This window comes from Papaver somniferum, unplaced genomic scaffold (assembly GCF_003573695.1).
Source record: "Papaver somniferum cultivar HN1 unplaced genomic scaffold, ASM357369v1 unplaced-scaffold_21, whole genome shotgun sequence".
Lineage (NCBI taxonomy): Eukaryota > Viridiplantae > Streptophyta > Magnoliopsida > Ranunculales > Papaveraceae > Papaver > Papaver somniferum.
Window position 1 is genome coordinate 5,563,976 of NW_020631041.1, and position 17,867 is coordinate 5,581,842.

Consider the following 17,867-nt stretch of genomic DNA (forward strand, 5'->3'; position numbering starts at 1 on the left):
GATGAAGATGAGTCACTTTGCAGAAATTATGTATTACATACATTAGATGAAGTCAATGGTATTTATCAAGAAAAAAAACTTTTTATGATAAGATTTTTCAAAATTTTTGTGAAGAAACAGGTAACCCCAATAGACGCGATGGCGATGGGTTGCCTCATCGTTTTCACGCTATTTCAGCAGCCGTCAGTGAATATGTAGCTTTGATCACTCAAATGTGAAACAACAAAAAAAGTGGTGCGAACCGGATGTGGAACGAAGATGTCGCGAAGAGTGGCAAAGATCCCTTAAGGTTGCAGCTTCCAGCATGAAAATCAGAATTCATGGTTGAAAATTGAAAGCAACTGAAAGAGAAAATTGATCGGATGAAAGATTGTTGTGAATTTGTGAGATCAATCTCGGACCGTATTTATGGAGGAAAGAACTAGTCGTTCTGGTGACCGTTGAAAAGTAGTCATTGGCGACCTTGGTTCAAACGCCAGCGTTTGTATAACGAACGCCAGAGATTTATCCCAAAACACTAGCGTTTGTATTACAGACGCGTGCTTAGTTATCTTACGTCTAGTCCTTAATCATAGTGGAAAATACAATTTGTTCACCCACGTGGCTCAACAAAATAATAAATTTGTGGATTGCCATAGGAATTGCCCCGTAGATTGTCAGATCCTTTCCGCAAAAAATCAACAATTGCGCCGTTATTCCCCAAAATAATAAGTTTGTTCACCCACGTGTCCAAGTGGAGCATCCTAAACATGTCAATCTCATAAGTTCCATAAATTCAGTCTCATTTGGTCCTAACCGCATTCGAGTCATACCGGTATTCCTAGTTCCGAGGTTACATGTTAGAACTAAGTGCTCATAGATTGCCCGCCAATACGAGTTACAACACCATGTACATTTGATGATGTCAATGCTATGATCATACCAAAAGTATTTGCACGATGATTATGTCAATACTGACGTCACATTCTTCTCCACTTGGCTTTTCCAACATTTAAAAGAAAAAAAACCATACATACACACATTCATGGGAACGTGACAATGAATCTCTAAAACTCACTCTATATAACCCTCATCAACCCATTTCATCTTCAACATCATCTCAATCAATCAATTCAATTCTCTATACAACTCCGAGCAAAACAAAAACAAACTCTATCCAACAATGGAAGCAACTTCAGATATCGCCCAACCCCATATCATTATGTTGCCAAGTCCAGGTATGGGTCATCTTATATCATTCGTCGAGTTAGCTAAACGACTCGTTCATAATCATGGTTTCTCAGTTACATTCACTATTCCAACTGATACTGGGTCTCCTTCTAAAGCTCAGAAATCTGTTCTTGATTCCCTTCATAGTTCTATAAAATCTATATTTTTATCTCCTGTTGATATAAGTGATTTACCAGCTAATGTTAAGGGTGAAACGAAGATTTCGCTAATGGTAACTCGTTCAGTTCCATCTCTTTCTAACTCGTTTAAACACATTGGGTCGACTCATAGGGTTGTTGCTTTTGTTGTTGATGCTTTCGGAACTGATACTTTTGATGCTGCAAATGAGTTTAATATCAAACCTTACGTTTTCTTTGCAACAACGGCTATGACTTTAGCGTTGTTTTCATATTTTCCTAAAATGGATGAATAGTACTCTTGCGAGTATAGAGATGTGCCTGAGCCGATTCAAATTCCGGGTAGTATTGCTATTAATGGGATCGATCTTATTGACCCTATGCAAGATAGGAAAAATGATTCCTACACATGGATTTTACACCATGCCAAAAGGTATAAACTTGCTGCCGGTGTCTTGCTAAATACCTTTGATGAATTCGAAACAGATGCTATTAAGTCTTTGAAGGGGAATGAATCAGGCAACCCACCGATTTATCCGATTGGACCGCTTATCAGGACAGGGGAGAATGGCAATGTATCTGATGAGTCGGGTTGTTTGAAGTGGTTGGAGGATCAGCCACTTGGCTCCGTTTTATTCATCTCGTTTGGAAGTGGTGGAACACTCTCTAGTGAGCAATTGACCGAATTGGCTCTAGGCCTGGAAATGAGTGAGCAAAGATTTCTGTTGGTTGCTAGAAGTCCCAGTGATAAGGCTGCAAATGCATTCTTCAATCCCCAAGGTATCAGTGATCCTTTTGATTTCTTGCCAGAAGGGTTCTTAGAAAGAACCAAAAAACTTGGTTTGGTTGTTGATTCATGGGCTCCTCAAGTACAAGTTCTTAGCCACACATCGACAGGCGGCTTCTTAACTCATTGTGGATGGAATTCAACACTTGAAAGCACAGTACACGGCGTCCCTTTAATTGCATGGCCGCTCTATGCTGAGCAGAAAATGAATGCTCTAATGCTTGAAGATTTGAAGGTTGCAATAAGGCCAAAGGCAGACGAACGAGGGATTATAAGACGTGATGAGATTTCTAGAGTTGTCAAGGGACTTATGGAAGGAGAAGAAGGTAAGAATATTAGGAGCAGGATGACAGAACTTCAGAGTGCTGCAACAAATGTGTTACAGGAAAATGGGTCTTCAGCTAAGTCACTTGATGAATTGGCAAATGTATGGAAAAATCAGGCAACCGCATAGAAATTTACATTTTTATGCACATGATGGTTTTTAGTTTGGTCTTATTTGGGTGCTTTTATGAATTCTATATTTTCATGTTGATGTGATTGTGATTTTGTTTAATAATATTGTCTTGTGTGTTTGTACCCGATCAGTCTGCTTCCAACCTTGTAAAGAACTTACTACTAGATTATGGACCTGCTTTAGCTCCTACTAGGTGCTATCCTTCAACTCCTCGCTATCCTCCTGGTGCGTGTTTGCAATTTCTAGTTTTGCGGAGTTCACACATGAGAATATCAGAGATTTGATTCTCCTAATAAAAGACCCTTTCACTAATGTTCTAGCTTGACAATCCATGATGTAGCATGTAGCAGCTGCAATCTCCAAATTTTCTTAGATTCTCCTTTAAAAGCTTCAGATATCCATTGCAAAGTAAAATCCTATAAGCTGAAAGGTCCAACTCAAGTCCATCCATATTAGTCCAAAGAAGATTCCAAATTCTATCTGTAAACTTAAAATGTATGTAAAGATGCATTAATTTTCTTTTTGTTCCCGGCACAGACCACATAACGGCACATCTTTTATGGTATAGTTGGCCTGTGCATTAGATGATGTAAGCCTGTGCATTTTTTACGGCTATGTTACCGTTCTTCGGAAAGCCTGTGCATTCCCAGTTGGATTCATCACATACTTCCAACATATTGGATCAAACGTCAGTAGTGATGTGGTTGATTGAAACTAACATAATCTTAACAACTGTTACAAAAGCAAAGCATTTGCATGGTTTATGTAATTTATGGGTTCATGAAATTTGCTTACATGTCCATTTACTATAATTGTTCCGAATTCTAATAGCGAGACATGTTGTTTGCCATTGCGGGTGTAATGCAGCTACTGAGGGATAATATTGCCCATTTCTATAGCTAATCGTGTATGCATTGAGACTACTAACAGTAACCTTTATATCATGTCATTGCTGACATGATTTTTTTCTATGATTCAAAAGGGAGTTTTTTATATGCATGTACAGATAATGGAATATGAATCAAAAAAGAGTGTTTTGTATATATTTTTAGTCGTTGTCGGTGGTTGTCACTTATACATTTTCTATGAATCAAGTGCTCATGGATTGCCCGTCAATACAGTACCTAATTAGTTAATTACAACACCATGTTTCTTCCATTACGTCAATGGTGACTTTTATATTTTGATGAGAACGTCAATGGTGACTTAATGGTTCCAAAAGCATCTGCACAATGATTTATGATTATGTCAATACTGACATCACATATTTTAAAAGAAATAAAAAGAAAGACAACCATGCGAACGTTCAATGAATACCATTTTTTTCTCTAAAACTCGCTATATATAAACCTCATCATCCATTTCATGTTCAGCATCATCTCAATTCAATTCAATTCAATTCTCGATCTACTCAACATTACAGCTCCGAGCCAAAAAAAAAGAAAACAACAAACAAAATCTTCAATTCATAACAATGGAAGCAACTTCAGAAATTCTCAAACCTCATATCATCATGTTACCAAGTCCAGGTATGGGTCATCTTATAGCATTCGTTGAGTTAGCTAAAAGGCTAGTTCATAATCATGGCTTCTCAGTTACATTCACCATTCCAACGGATACTAATCTCCTTCCAAAGCTCAGAAAGCTGTTCTTGATTCCCTTCCTAGTTCTATAAACTCTATGTTTCTGTCTCCTGTTGATTTCAGTGATTTACCAGCTGATGTTAGGATTGAAACTATCATTTCATTAACCGTTAAGCGTTCTCTTACTTCACTTTCGAACTCGTTCGAGCACATTACCTCAACTCACAATGTCGTTGCATTTGTTGTTGATACTTTTGGTACTGATGCTTTTTCTGTTGCAAATGAGTTCAATATCAAACCTTACGTTTTCTTTCAAACAACGGCTATGGTTTAGCTGTGTTCTCACACATATTCCTAAGATGGATGAAGAGTACTCTTGTGAGTATCGAGACGTGTCTGAGCCGATTCAAATTCCGGGGAGTATTGCTATCAATGGGATCGATCTTCCTGACCCCTTTCAAGATAGGAAAAACGAGGCCTATACATTGGTTTTACATCAAGCAAAAACGTACAAACTTGCTGCGGGTGTCTTGTTAAATAGCTTTGATGAATTCGAAACGGAGACTATTAAGTTTTTGAAGGGGAATGAATCTGGCAACCCACCGATTTATCCGATTGGACCGCTTATCAGGACCGGGGAGAATGACAATATATCTGATGAGTCGGGTTGTTTGAAGTGGTTGGAAGATCAACCAATTGGCTCGGTTTTATTCGTCTCGTTTGGAAGTGGTGGAACACTCTCTACAGAGCAACTGACTGAATTGGCACTGGGGCTCGAAATGAGTGAGTAGAGGTTTTTGTAGGTTGCAAGAAGTCCTAGTGACAAGGCAGCAAATGCAACATTCTTTAATCCACAAAGTATCAAGGACCCTTTTGATTTCTTACCAGAAGGGTTCTTAGAAAGAACCAAAAATCAGGGTTTGGTTGTTCCTTCATGGGCTCCTCAAGTTCAAGTCCTTAGCCACACATCGGCAGGCGGCTTCTTAACGCATTGTGGGTGGAATTCAACCCTCGAAAGCGTGGTACCAGGTGTCCCATTAATTGCCTGGCCGCTCTTTGCAGAGCAAAGAGTGAATGCTCTGATGCTTGAAGATTTGAAGGTTGCACTAATGCCAAAGGCAAACGAGCGAGGGATTATAGGACGTGATGAGATTTCTAAGATTGTGAAAGGGCTTATGGTAGGAGAAGAAGGGAAGAATGTTAGTAGGATGACAGAACTCAGAAGTGCCGCTACAAGTGTGTTGGAGGAAAATGGGTCATCAGCTGGGTCACTTGAGGAGTTGGCAAATATGTGGAAAGATCAAACAACGGCATAGAATCTCCAATCTTCCTTTTTCTTGTGTAATTGGTGTGCTTTTGTGTATTTTAAATTTTGATGTTATTGTTATTGTTATTATGTTGCAATCTTGCTTAATGATAGTGTTTTGTGTCTTTGTACAAAGTGATTAGGCATCACTTTGTATCTTTGGTTTTATAAAAGGGAATTTTGATAAAGTATTTCCGTTTTTTTATATCCATAAAATTAATGTCCCGTTTTTTTCAAACTTGTTAAAATGCTCTTACCGTCTACTTTCACCCTTTTGGCCCGCATAATTGAGTCAATGGTCGTTTACCTAGTCAAAAAACTGTTCAAATTACCACAAACCCATCACTTATATTCAAAGAGTGAGACACATTGTTTTCACCGACACTCTTTCTTTCTCTCCTCTTTGTTCCTCTCTTCTGTTTCAGCCAAGAGAAAATTTTTGTCGATTCAATTGAATCGATAGATTAGTTAAATCGATAGATGCTTCTGGTTTGATTGATCAGTTTATTGAAAATTAATGTGAATGGTTTCATCGATTAACCAGATGAAGGAATAGGGATATGCTGGAACAATTTGTAGAGATTCAGGCGTAATTTGAGAAGAAATCAAGGGGGTTTCGAGTTGAACAACTATTGGAGATGGTGGTGTTAATCGATTTGAAATTGATTTGGAGATTAAGGTTTTTCTAAATGATTCCGGTGATTCTGAGTGTATGGGTTTCCTGGATCTGAAATTGAAGAATAAATTGGGTTCTGTTGCAGGTAATTGAGTTGGGAGATGAAAGAAGAGAAATTGGCTGTTGCTTCTGGTGAAAAGATGGAGAATGGAGTGTAGCCTGAATATGTGTGATGATTGTTGTAAAAAGTCAAGGAAGAAGAAGATGACGCAGTCACTGGTGATTCTGAGATGAATGGAGATGAATGGGATTTGATTGAGCTCGAGATAAGACAAAAGTTGGAAACTGGTGGTCTGATGCCGCAGAAGAAATGGGGTTTGCTGGTAAGATTTCAGAAGAGGGGTTTTGAGATTTTATTGTCAAGAAGAAGGATATGGTAGTATTGAGATTTGATGGTGGAAGTGAAGCTGGAATTGTTTGAGGTGCAGTGACTTAAGCTATGGTGGGTGGTGCTTGTGAAAGCTGATTTGGCCTGGCAGGGTATAAGATGCAGCTGCAATGGGGGAGGTGTTAGTGCAATGGCAGTGGCTTGTATATTGGTGAAGGATATATGGTGTTACAGATGTTGCTTATGGTGGTATATTGCAGGTGACAATGATATTGGTGTTATGAAGATGAAGATGGTTGAACTGAGAAGAAGGGGAACTGGAGGAGTTGTTTGGTGGTGGACAAGACTGAGATAGATACTTTGTTGGTGCTTGTGAAGCTGAGATTGAAATGGAAGGTGTTGGACCAGGTAGAGTTGAAGCAGCAATTGGTGGTGATTTGTTAGTAGCTTCTGTTGGTGCTATAGAGAACAATATAAAGAGACTGACAAGAAGAAGAGCAGCTGAACAACAAGAATTGGCTTGAATTATGAAGATATTTCCTGGGCTAATTGAGCTACCTGAAATAGATGTATGTTTAGGGACTTACATGGAAGATGTTGGTGTTGAGCAGAGCAAGGAATGGAGGTTACATTGAAGCCATGAACTTGGACAAGACTGGTATTGCAGGTGAGAACTCAGACTGGTACGATGTGAAGCTACAGATGATGGCCATTGAATGGAACTGAGATATGGAGTATTGGGTTGTTACCTTGTTCCGAGTCTGGTGAATATAAGATGTTGCTGCTATGTGGTGTAGTGAAGCTGGTGCAACTGGCTCCTGGGGGTCTGTCCAGTAAGATGAAATGGTGAGAATTGCTGCCGGAGTTGATTTGTAGCTGATATGGTAGTGCTGGTGAAGTGTAGAGGACTGGTGGATGTGATATTGCATAAGATGTTGCAGGTGATGCTGCAATGAAATTGAGTTGAGTTGAGTGGTGGAGTTGCAGCTGAAGTCACAGAAAGTATTGATGCTGTTAGTTATGCCGCAAGAATCTGATGCGGGGTTGAAGCTGAGAACTGAAGGGATGGTAGTGAATGCAAGAAAGTGCAGTTGTTTTGGAAGAGCTAGTTGGTGGAATGAAGTGATGTTGCAATGCAGGAAGGGAGAGATGGATACTGAGATTGGAAAGATATGAAGCTGCTGGTCACCTGAACTACTCCTCCGACCACTTTGTCAGTCAAGTAGATTCAACTCTGTTTAGCTTGAAAGGCTTTCTAGACTTTTTTACACTTCCACCTAAGCATTAACGGCTGTTAACTGTCGTTTGCCGTTTTTTGAATAAAACGGTCAAGGCAAGGTTACTTTAACAAATTTGTAAGAAACGGGGGCATTATTTTGTGCAAAGTGAAAAGTAGGGGTACTTTATCAAAAATCCCTTTAAAAAAATATGTATATCGTGTTGGCTGGTATTTGTTGTCGTTGAATCCTACCGAGTATGATATAAAGTTTCATTATAGTAATATATATATATATTTCTTATGTCCTGTAAAAAAAATATACATTTTATTTTTGTACTCTTTTATAAGCAAAACTAAATAAGTGAAAGACACATTTTTCGTGAGGCGAAGGGCAGTATAAAAAAACATAGTTAACTTTACAATTTTATTTCCCCTCTCCCTTCTCGATACGACACAGTTAGGATGACCCCCTAAGAAGACCTAGCAACCTGGACTAGCCCAACTGCTAATCCAATTTCCACCCATCAACAAAATCCAATCACATCTTTATACATAAAGGAAATTGGTGAAAATGGGAGATCCAACCATTCCTAGTGAGAATCGATCTTTCTAGCTCCCATCTGCACTATTGACAGAAGGGGATGCCTTTACCACTAAAAAACTTCAAATTACAGCCTTTTTTATAAAGGAGGTGATCATCAAACTCAAACACTCTTAATCTTCTGCGAAATAAAGGCAATAATATTCCTCTACAGTAAAACATAATTGTGTTTCTTGATGACGATGAGACTAAAGCGCAGAACTTGAAGAATATTTTATGGGCTTTCGAAGCCATTTCTGGTTTAAATGTTAATTTCAGAAAAAAGTACATTTGTTGGCCTAGGCCAATTGCATAATTAGAAGCCCATAAAATATTTGGTTGTAACCTATCTCAGCTGCTATTGAACAATTTGGGATTAGATTGAACTCTAATTTTGGGCATATTGAAATCTTTCTAGGCATATTGAATAAAGATAAAAAAGGTTGTGAAATAGCAAATTCAGATAACCCCTTAACCCAAATTTTTTTTAATGGCAAATCTTCCCTTTACGTATTAGTGTTAGTAGTATTGATTAATGATTAAATATTTTATTTAGTGATTAAGATAATTTTCAGAATTATAAAGGTTGTTTAGATGAAAATTTTTGGGGAAAAAAAATCAAAGTTTTTATTGAGAAGGAGAGAAAGAGAAGGAGAAAGTGCGAAAATTTTATTTCTTGATTCAATGGAGGATGAGGAGGGTCATAATTCATCTAAAAAACCTAGGAAAATACACATCAACTACATCAATGATTCCCAATGTCTGATTTATTAGATTATGAGAATGATTTTACACTCACTCAAACTCAAGCTCAAGATGATGATTTTTATGAGCCAAATCCTGATGATGAGTACATTGATGAGGAACCCAATGCTTCTGATACACAGGTACACTTCTATCCTATGCTTAATCTCACTTCTATAGCTCTCAATTATCAAAAGTTAGGTTTTTTGGATCATGGTTCGGCGAAACAGGTTGAGGTTCGGCTCACATCTATGAGCCGAATCTACCAATTGATGAACGGTTCGGCTCACTGAATCTGTTTGCAGCATGCGCCGAACCTATAAATTTCAATTCCAACCCTTTTTCTAGACACTAGTTCAGCTTATATGAAAGTTTCATAGTAAGCCGAAAAACATCCTGAATAGCCCGGAAAAGAAATAATTACTAGTTCGGCTTATATTCTCAATATGAGCCGAACATCAATTTGTAATTTTTTGGGTTAAAATATTGTTATTGGTTCGGCGCATATTGAGAATATCGTATAATCCTAAACCTCTAAATATTCAAGGTTCGGCACATAATATGATTATTGTATGAGCCGAACATAAATTTTTAATTTTTGGGTTCAAATATTGTTATTGGTTCGGCATATATTGAGAACATCGTATAAGCCGAAACCTTTAAATGTTCAGGGTTCGGGACATAATATGATTATTGTATGAGCCGAATATTTCTATTATTTTCTCTTTTAAGTATTTGAACCTTGTGATATTCTTTGTAGATCGTACCCATGGAAGATCAACCTGATCCAGTAGATATAATTCACGAGGATACCAAGGATCACTTCCAAAATGATTTGGTATGTAAGAACCTTTTGCTTACCTTAATGTTGTCGGAATATTCCAAAGTTTTTCTTACTAATTAATTGTTTTGGAATGAACGTATAGATGGAAAGTTAAACTCGAAGTTCTGGATTGGCTTGAGGAACACGCGATGAAGATAAATTGTGTACTAGTTAAAGCACAACAAAGCCGATGGGATCGGTTTGAAATGATTTGTGAGCGTAGTGGAACCGGCGGTAGCAAGGTTAAAAAGGGTATTGTATACGATGGGAAGACCGGGAGAAAGAATAGGACGAAGACGAAGAAAAGAAATTGCCCTTTCAAGATCGTTTTGAACCTCAAGAATAAGTCCTTGAACAAAGAAGATCAATATTGGATAATGAACAAATATATGGATTGTTGTCATAACCACCTACGTCCCAAAGACCTTCATGGACATGCGAAAGTAGCGCGACTCAAATCCGATGAGATTCTAGAAGTGGATAAAATGACACGAGCACATTTTCCACCGTCTAGGATTCTTAGCAAATTGAAGGCGGACAACAAGAATAACAAGTCGACTATGCAAACTATCTACAATGCAAGAAAAAAGATTAGAAGACTAAATTTGCAAGGTAGGATGGTGATGCAACAAGTAATGTGGTTAGGGGTGAATAATAACTACGCTTTCCAAAAGAACTTGGATGAGTTTGGTCAAGTCACACACCTTTTCCTTGCCCACCCGGAATGCGTCCAATTGGCTCTATGCTTCCCACAAATTATTATATTGGATTGCACGTACAAGACTAATAAGTATGAGATGCTATTGATCAACATTGTGGGGCATACTTAGACAAAGGCACCGTTCACCGTGGCTTTTTGTTTCTTGAAAAACGAGAAGAAAGAGAGTTATGTTTGGGCGTTAGCACAATTGAAGTTAATCTTCTTGGAGGGTGCTCTTCCTAAAGTTTTCGTTTCCGATCAAGATTCATCGTTGATGTATGGTATTAAGAAGGTATTTCCGGATGCATTCAATTTTCTTTGTACGTTTCACATATGGTGCAATGTGAGGAAAAAATGCCAATCGAAAATTCAACCATTTAAGTTGAAGGAATTAGAGAATATTGCTAAAATCCAACCGGTGGAGACAAGAGTAAAGAAAAAGAAGGAATTCTTGAAAGAATATGAACATAATGAGATGTTATTGGATTCTTTCCAAGGAGAATGGGAAGCTTTGGTATGGTCAATCACCGAGGATATCTACGAAGAAAAATTTAAAATGCTTATTAAGCATTGGAAGACCGGATACTCCGATGTCATTACTTACTTGATCAAAGATGTGTTGGAACCTAATAAAGAAAGGTTCGTGTTTTGTTTCACAAATCGGCACAAACACTTCGAAAACCAAGCCACAAGTATGGTAGAGTTGGCTCATTATCGGTTAAAGAAGAACCTTTTTCAATGTGTTGACACTTTTGTCACGGTTTTTGATGCAATTGATGAATATTTCAAAAGTGATGTTGTGAGAATTAAAGACGCCTTCGAGCATAACCTTATGTTCATACACAAGAATTATGGTAGAAAATGGATACGAGAATTAACTTATAGAGTCTCACATCTATGCATCGACTTGTTGATGGAAGAAGTGGATTTGATTAAGACATTAGGCGCCAACTTGGAGGAAGAGTGTGTTTGTAAAATGAAGACATCTATGGGACTTCCATTCCGCCACGACCTACTTCGGTACAAGGATGGTATCATACCATTTGAGGATATTGATCGTTTTTGGAAACAATTAAGCTTCGATCCTCTCCCAACCGAAGACGACGAGGATGATCTAGAGATATGGGACACGACAAATGGCAAAAGGTTGGCGGAGATGTATAGGAATATGGGCGGTAAAAAGAAATTCCTATGGGACACCATGATGCCGGTCATATATTCTTTCACCCAAGAAAATATTTTGGAACCGGAGAAGAGTGAACCTAAAGGTAGGAAGAGTAAGAAAATGAATAATTTTCAAACTAGACAAGCCAACAAGGAACTATTGGGTAATAAAAAAGATCTATCCGGTGTTGACTACCATGATGCAAGGATTGAAAAGGAAAAGAAGGAAGAAGTCAAAGTTCCAAAAAAAACGAGGTCGTCCAAGTATTCAAAAAGCCGAAATAAGTAACAAAGAGGTGAATAATAATGATTTTTCGTCACAAGAAAAGGATAGTAAAGAGGATGTCAAGGGGAAGGCTAAGATGTATCCTTCACAAACTAAGATAAAGGATAAAAGGACCGTACATGAAATTGGTAGGATGAGAGGACCTAGAACAGATAAGTCCGGTAAGTACTTGAGGCCTATCAATTTTATATACGATAACTACTTGGAAGATCAATCTCCAATAATTCATGAGCATATTGTAGCAATGTACGACGTGCAAGGTGATGGAAATTGTGGATATCACATCACGGCGGAACAACTTGGTCCTTTTAAGGAAGGGGACAATCATGTGCCCCCTAAAAATGAAGTTAACTATATTCGGCAATGATTGTTACAAACCCTACGTGAAAACAAAGATTTCTATAAGAAAATGATGAGAACAGGTGCAAGAGGAAATGCAGGGGTGGCAGCAGAGTACATTGCATTCGAACGTCGTTTGCATGGGGATTTTATCATTACCGAAGAACATTGGATGTCAATGTCCATTTGTGGGTTTTTAATAGCAGAGACATTCGATTGCGTCGTACATTGTTTCTCATGGATGGGTAGTAGCTTGACTTACGCGCCTCCAACAAAACCTTGCAATGATGGTGTAAAGCATAGAAGACTTGTTCTTGGATTTTTTCAAAATTGTCATTTTATCGGCCTCAAACTTAGACCCGGTTGCCCATTACCACCCTTGATGAGTGCAGCCTTTTGGCCTAGATTTGAAAATAATTATGCGATGGATTGGTGTGAAAATTATGCGACGGAAATGGAGATTTGGATTTATTTGAATGTGCAGCCCCCAAGTGGACAAGTAATTACGTTTTCAAGTGATGAGGATGAAGATGATAAGGAAGAGGCCGTGAAGATGATGAGAATGAGGTAAGTGAAGAGGATGAGAAAGAGGTCAGTGAAGAGGATGATATTCGTTTAGGATCTCCATAAAAATGTTTCATGGATTTATCCGCGTATTTTGTGTCTTTTGATTTTCGTGTATGATGAGAATGATATTTTGACTAGAATTGCAGTTACATGTACCCATCAAAACGAAATACTTGAATGATTTACTTTTTGGTTATGGAACATGTCGTTTTCTGGAAACTGGAACCATGAACACAAGATATGGTTCGGCTTGTACCATTAGTTCAAGGAAAGCCGAACCGGACAGACTGATGAAAATCTAGAGTTTTTCTGTCAGGTTCGGCTTGTAGTATTATTTTGATGAAAGCCGAACCTGACAACAAAATAAACCTGAGTTTTTTTATCAGGTTCGGCTTCTATCATTATTTCACTGCAAGCTGAATCTGACAAAAAACCAGAGTGACTCTGCTAGGTTCGGCTTGTAGTATATTTTTGAAGAAAGCCGAACAATGGATTTCAACATTCGGCGCAGAACTGAAATTACAGGATAAGACGAACCTTTCATGATTCATGAACACAAAAATTATTATATCATTCCAAATAGACTTTTCAAATTCATATAAAATGTGGATTACACACACGTTATATAATAGCCTTACAATAAAGTTCTAGTAGATTCTTCTAATATCCAAAACGTGTAATGAGAAACCTTCTAAGAATGTAGTAGTGATCTTTGTATTCGAAATTATTTCCTTTCCATCTTCGCCATTCCTCTAGAGCTCTATCTTCAATCTCAGAGTTTGTTTCATCCTTGAGACGATATATACTCACAATCCGAACTAAAGCTATAAAGTCTTTCACCGTTTTTTTAATAGTTTCAATTCGGCAAAACAAGGCCGCACTATCCCGGTTGTGAGGATTACCCGTTTCGGTGATGAAGGCTTCATGAATTCTAACCAAGTAGTAAATACTCATCAAACCCTTCATTCTTCGCTCTTCACCCTTCTTTGGATAGTATGCTACGTAGTTAGTGAAAAGATACAAATCTTCTTCTAAAGTAAACTCATGAGTTGGGGTGCCATTTTTTTTAGTATATGCTCTGAAGATTATGAAAAACCATGTATGCCTATATATAATACAGGTTACAACGGCTATATATTTCAGAAAAGAGTCGTTCATAGATTTTTTGTGAAAAAATAGACAATGTTCGGCTCATAAGAAGATTTGAACATAAGCCGAATCTGTTTATGTAACAGTTAGAATTTCAAATTTTGAAACTTCTTACAGGTTTGGCTTATACGAGTTTCCAGATCTAAGCCGAACCATCCACTGATTTACATAATAGTTCAATCTTAAATTATCTCTAACGAATAGCGGCGATTAGTTCTCTAATAAATCTCGGAGTTATTCTCCTCAACCATGTATAACACATTCCAAGCTCGTATCTTCCTCTATGGCGTATTTCACAAAGGCTTTGAACTCTAGCTTCCTTAAAAAATAAGAATACCGAAGTTAGTATGCAAACTAAAGCGTTAAGCGCGGTGGAACTTCATTTAAAATACTAACATTCTCTTCATTAGTATCCATGGGATGATATTGATTGACCCATCTTAATATTCAGATGTAATCTCGCATAGTATACTATCGAAATTAAAGGTTCGGCGCAAAACTAATGCCATCGAATAAGCCGACCCTGAAGAACAAATGATTCGGAGCGTAACTAACATTACAGTATACGCCGAACCAGAGTTTCCAGATTCGGCGCATTACTCAAATTACAGGATCAGCCGAACCAGAGTAAATTGCAGGTAATAAGTAACTAATTAACTGTTATGCAGTTCATTAAAACATGAAATTCAAGGTGTCCATAACACAATCCCAGCACCATTAAAAACAAAGTTCAGCACCTAAAACCAAAGGTGTTTGTAACACCATAAAAGTGTACTTAAAACTTAAGAAAACATTAAAAGGAACTTGGAAACATAAAACGGCATTTAACCGCGACCCCTCTTCTTAGTTTCACGACCACCTCTTCTTTCACCTTGGTCTTAATCTTCCGACGCATCATTACCGGGTTGGCCGGTAGCACCATCTTGGCTTGTACCTTCACCAACTTGTCGAGACCTCTTAGTGGTAGTCTTTTGTGTGGGTTTCTCGGATCCTTCTCCTTTGTTGATGATTGCATCCCACTTTTTGTAGAGGTATTTTTGTTCTTCCACCGTCATTGGTGTTTTGCAACCAAGTTTGGCCTTTATTTTTTTCAACATCTCTCTACCCGCGGCAACCTATTTTTTCATTTGTAAACAACTTATAACCGTGAGGTTGAACACATTTTTACCATAACAAATATATGAAAATAGTATAAAGTGAAGTCATTATTACCATTATCTTGAAAGCGTTGACTACATCTTCGGAAGTATACTTGTTGGTGATCTTGATTGCCTTCGCCTTCCCCTTATCAGCTACCTTTTGACTTTTCTTATTGATAATGAAGGGATCACTACAAAAAAACTGACCAAAGGCTACTAAAATTTTTCCACATCAGCAAAATATAGTTGCCTTAACAGTTTAAGCAACTAGGAAAGGCAACGGGGGGTGTGTATTGGTTTAAGCCACTAAACGGTAAGCAACTATAGTTTCTAAAATCCATTAGCAATAAATGTGAGCCAACCAAACAAATGCATTAGTAGCTTGAGACATTCAACCACATGGAGAAAACCAACAACAAGATACTAGTTGCCTAATTCTTTATTCAGCCACTAAAGTAACGCAACTACAGGTAAACCTAGTTGATTAAACCTTTGGGAACTAACCATGGAAACTACGGTAGGCATATACATTAAGCTACTTTTGGGAACCAACTTGAGCATCGTAGTAGCTTAACTTAAGAAGAGTAAATAATTTAATGAGAGAAGCCTTGTAAGTGAGCCCTCATACTCAATAGTCTGGACATGTTATTGTGTATCAACTAACATGAGGTTGTTGTAGAGTTATTTAGTAATTAAGATGTGTTAAAATGTGTATCGACTACATATAGAAACACTCCGCGTCAATGCAAAATCAGATTCTTAACATTACCATGCCAATTGCAAGAAAACTCTGTTTGTTTTAATAAAAATGAAGGCTAAGGCCAGAACTTCCATCACCTGAAGTTAACAAAAGTAACTATAGTGGTAAAACTTTGATTGAAAAGAAAAAAAAGTTCCTTCCTCACAGAATCTGGGCATCACTTTCAGTTTCCATGTATAGTTCAAAAGTTCCATACAACCAAAACAAGAAGTTTCCATACATAGTTCAAAAATTCCATACAACCAAAAGAAGAAGTTTCCATACATAGTTCAAAAGGGTTGAATTCCTCGTAAACAAAAATAAAAACTTGACCACTGTATACACTTGAACAACGTGCATAAACTGCACCTTCGCCAAATGCGGGCTATTAGAATCCCATATCGCCAAGTTCAAAGTCATCGTCTTCTTCGTCAGTGGTGTAAGTCGGTCCTACCCCAAACCCTTACTTCTTCATGGCCGATGGCTTTGGACTGAACGTCAGTCCTACCCCAAACCAAAGTATACTGCAGGCACCAAAATAAAGTATACTTTAGGCACGAAACACAATTGTAGCCTTACTTTTTGGTTCCTTGGTCATAGTAACAACAAACCTTATCCACAAAAGAAAAATAAATGAGTCAGAAACCATTGGAATACGGATGTTGTAATTAGAAAAAATTGAAACATAAGCATACAAGATTTCAGCAACAACAACAAAACAAAACAAAAATTAGAATGTGAACAAACCTGAAGTGCAAGCTGTGGTACTTTCTTATTTGTTTTTAATGTTCTCCAAGAAAACCTTCTACTTCGTCTTCTGGCTCCAAGAAAATTGCCTGATTTTCAATATTTCCACCATTGCACATTTGAATCACATTGAGGATAGAAACAACAATAAAGTCCTTGTCCATTTCCTATAAAATAAGTGCAACCAAAAGAACGAACCGAACTTTGTTGATCACTTATGAAGAATTTGAACTTACGAAGAATTTGAACTTACAAAGAATTGTATGTAAATTTGAACAAACCAAATTTGTTGTATGCAGATTAGAACGAGCAGCAGTAACTAGATAGGTAATCAACTCCTCGTTTAAATGAGACCCATCCTAATTAGGTGCCTGCAAAAATACCATATATAAGCAAATATATAAGTTCTAATAAGCTAGAAACAAGGGATAGCAGCTCTGCGGCAAGTTAAATCCTTGAGACAAATTGCTTGCAACTACAAAAAGTTAATTTTGGGCGGTTTCAGGGGTCACAAGAGTTCATGGACCTTGGAAGTTTGATCAAATTGACATGAATCAAGTATTACTTTCTGGGTATAGCTGAGAACGTTCACAGCTAGGTGTTGATCCCTTAATAAGAGAGTAACTCACAAAATTAAGCAATTAACTGTCAGACCAGAGATTTTTTTAATAAGCAAATATACAAAGGATCAATTAACCAACCTTAGTTTCACCAACTTAAAGCATGAGTTCAGTTTTATGAATTTGATGATAGAATTTCAGTCCGCTGCATATTTAAAAGCCATCAGTGAAAAATTCAAGAAGAGAATCAACCAAACCCCAGTGATGACAAATAACAATCCAAGTAAGACTCATTCATACCGTCTCTTACTTTACTAAAACAGATTTATATTAAACAAAATATAGCAAATAAAAAGATTGGAATTCACTCACAACGAGGAATAACTTCGAATCATGTCAAACATTGAGGAGTCTTTAGCTTGACAAATGAACATATTGCCACGAAAGATATCCACATCGGAAATGCCAAGTATGCACTTACATTTATAAGTTCCGTTCACTTGCAATACACAAAAACACTCTGAGAATAACAAGAAATTACCAATTATATGAAATGATATTGTATGAGAATCAAAATAAACAACATCAGCTGGCAGTTTCGAGAACGTTCAATCACCTACTTTAAAGT

At 37.5% G+C, this 17,867-nt stretch overlaps 2 protein-coding genes and 1 pseudogene across 2 annotated transcripts; all 3 read left to right on the forward strand.

Annotated features, from left to right (window-relative positions):
- Positions 1-1,048: 1,048 nt before the first annotated feature.
- Positions 1,049-2,710, forward strand: LOC113339248 (UDP-glycosyltransferase 72B3-like). Its single transcript, XM_026584550.1, has one exon. It carries the CDS (start codon positions 1,163-1,165, stop codon positions 1,640-1,642), a length of 480 nt encoding a protein of 159 aa, XP_026440335.1. The 5' UTR covers positions 1,049-1,162; the 3' UTR covers positions 1,643-2,710.
- On the forward strand, positions 1,727-2,587 carry LOC113339481 (hydroquinone glucosyltransferase-like). The gene has a single exon (XM_026584744.1). It carries the CDS (start codon positions 1,727-1,729, stop codon positions 2,585-2,587), a length of 861 nt encoding a protein of 286 aa, XP_026440529.1.
- A 1,235-nt stretch (positions 2,711-3,945) lies between the features above and the next one.
- Positions 3,946-5,656, forward strand: LOC113339275 (annotated as a pseudogene).
- The last annotated feature ends 12,211 nt before the right edge of the window (positions 5,657-17,867 follow it).

Coding starts and splice junctions, on each gene's coding strand:
- LOC113339248 (XM_026584550.1), top strand. CDS start 1,163: ATGGAAGCAACTTCAGATATCGCCCAACCCCATATCATTATGTTGCCA.
- LOC113339481 (XM_026584744.1), top strand. CDS start 1,727: ATGCAAGATAGGAAAAATGATTCCTACACATGGATTTTACACCATGCC.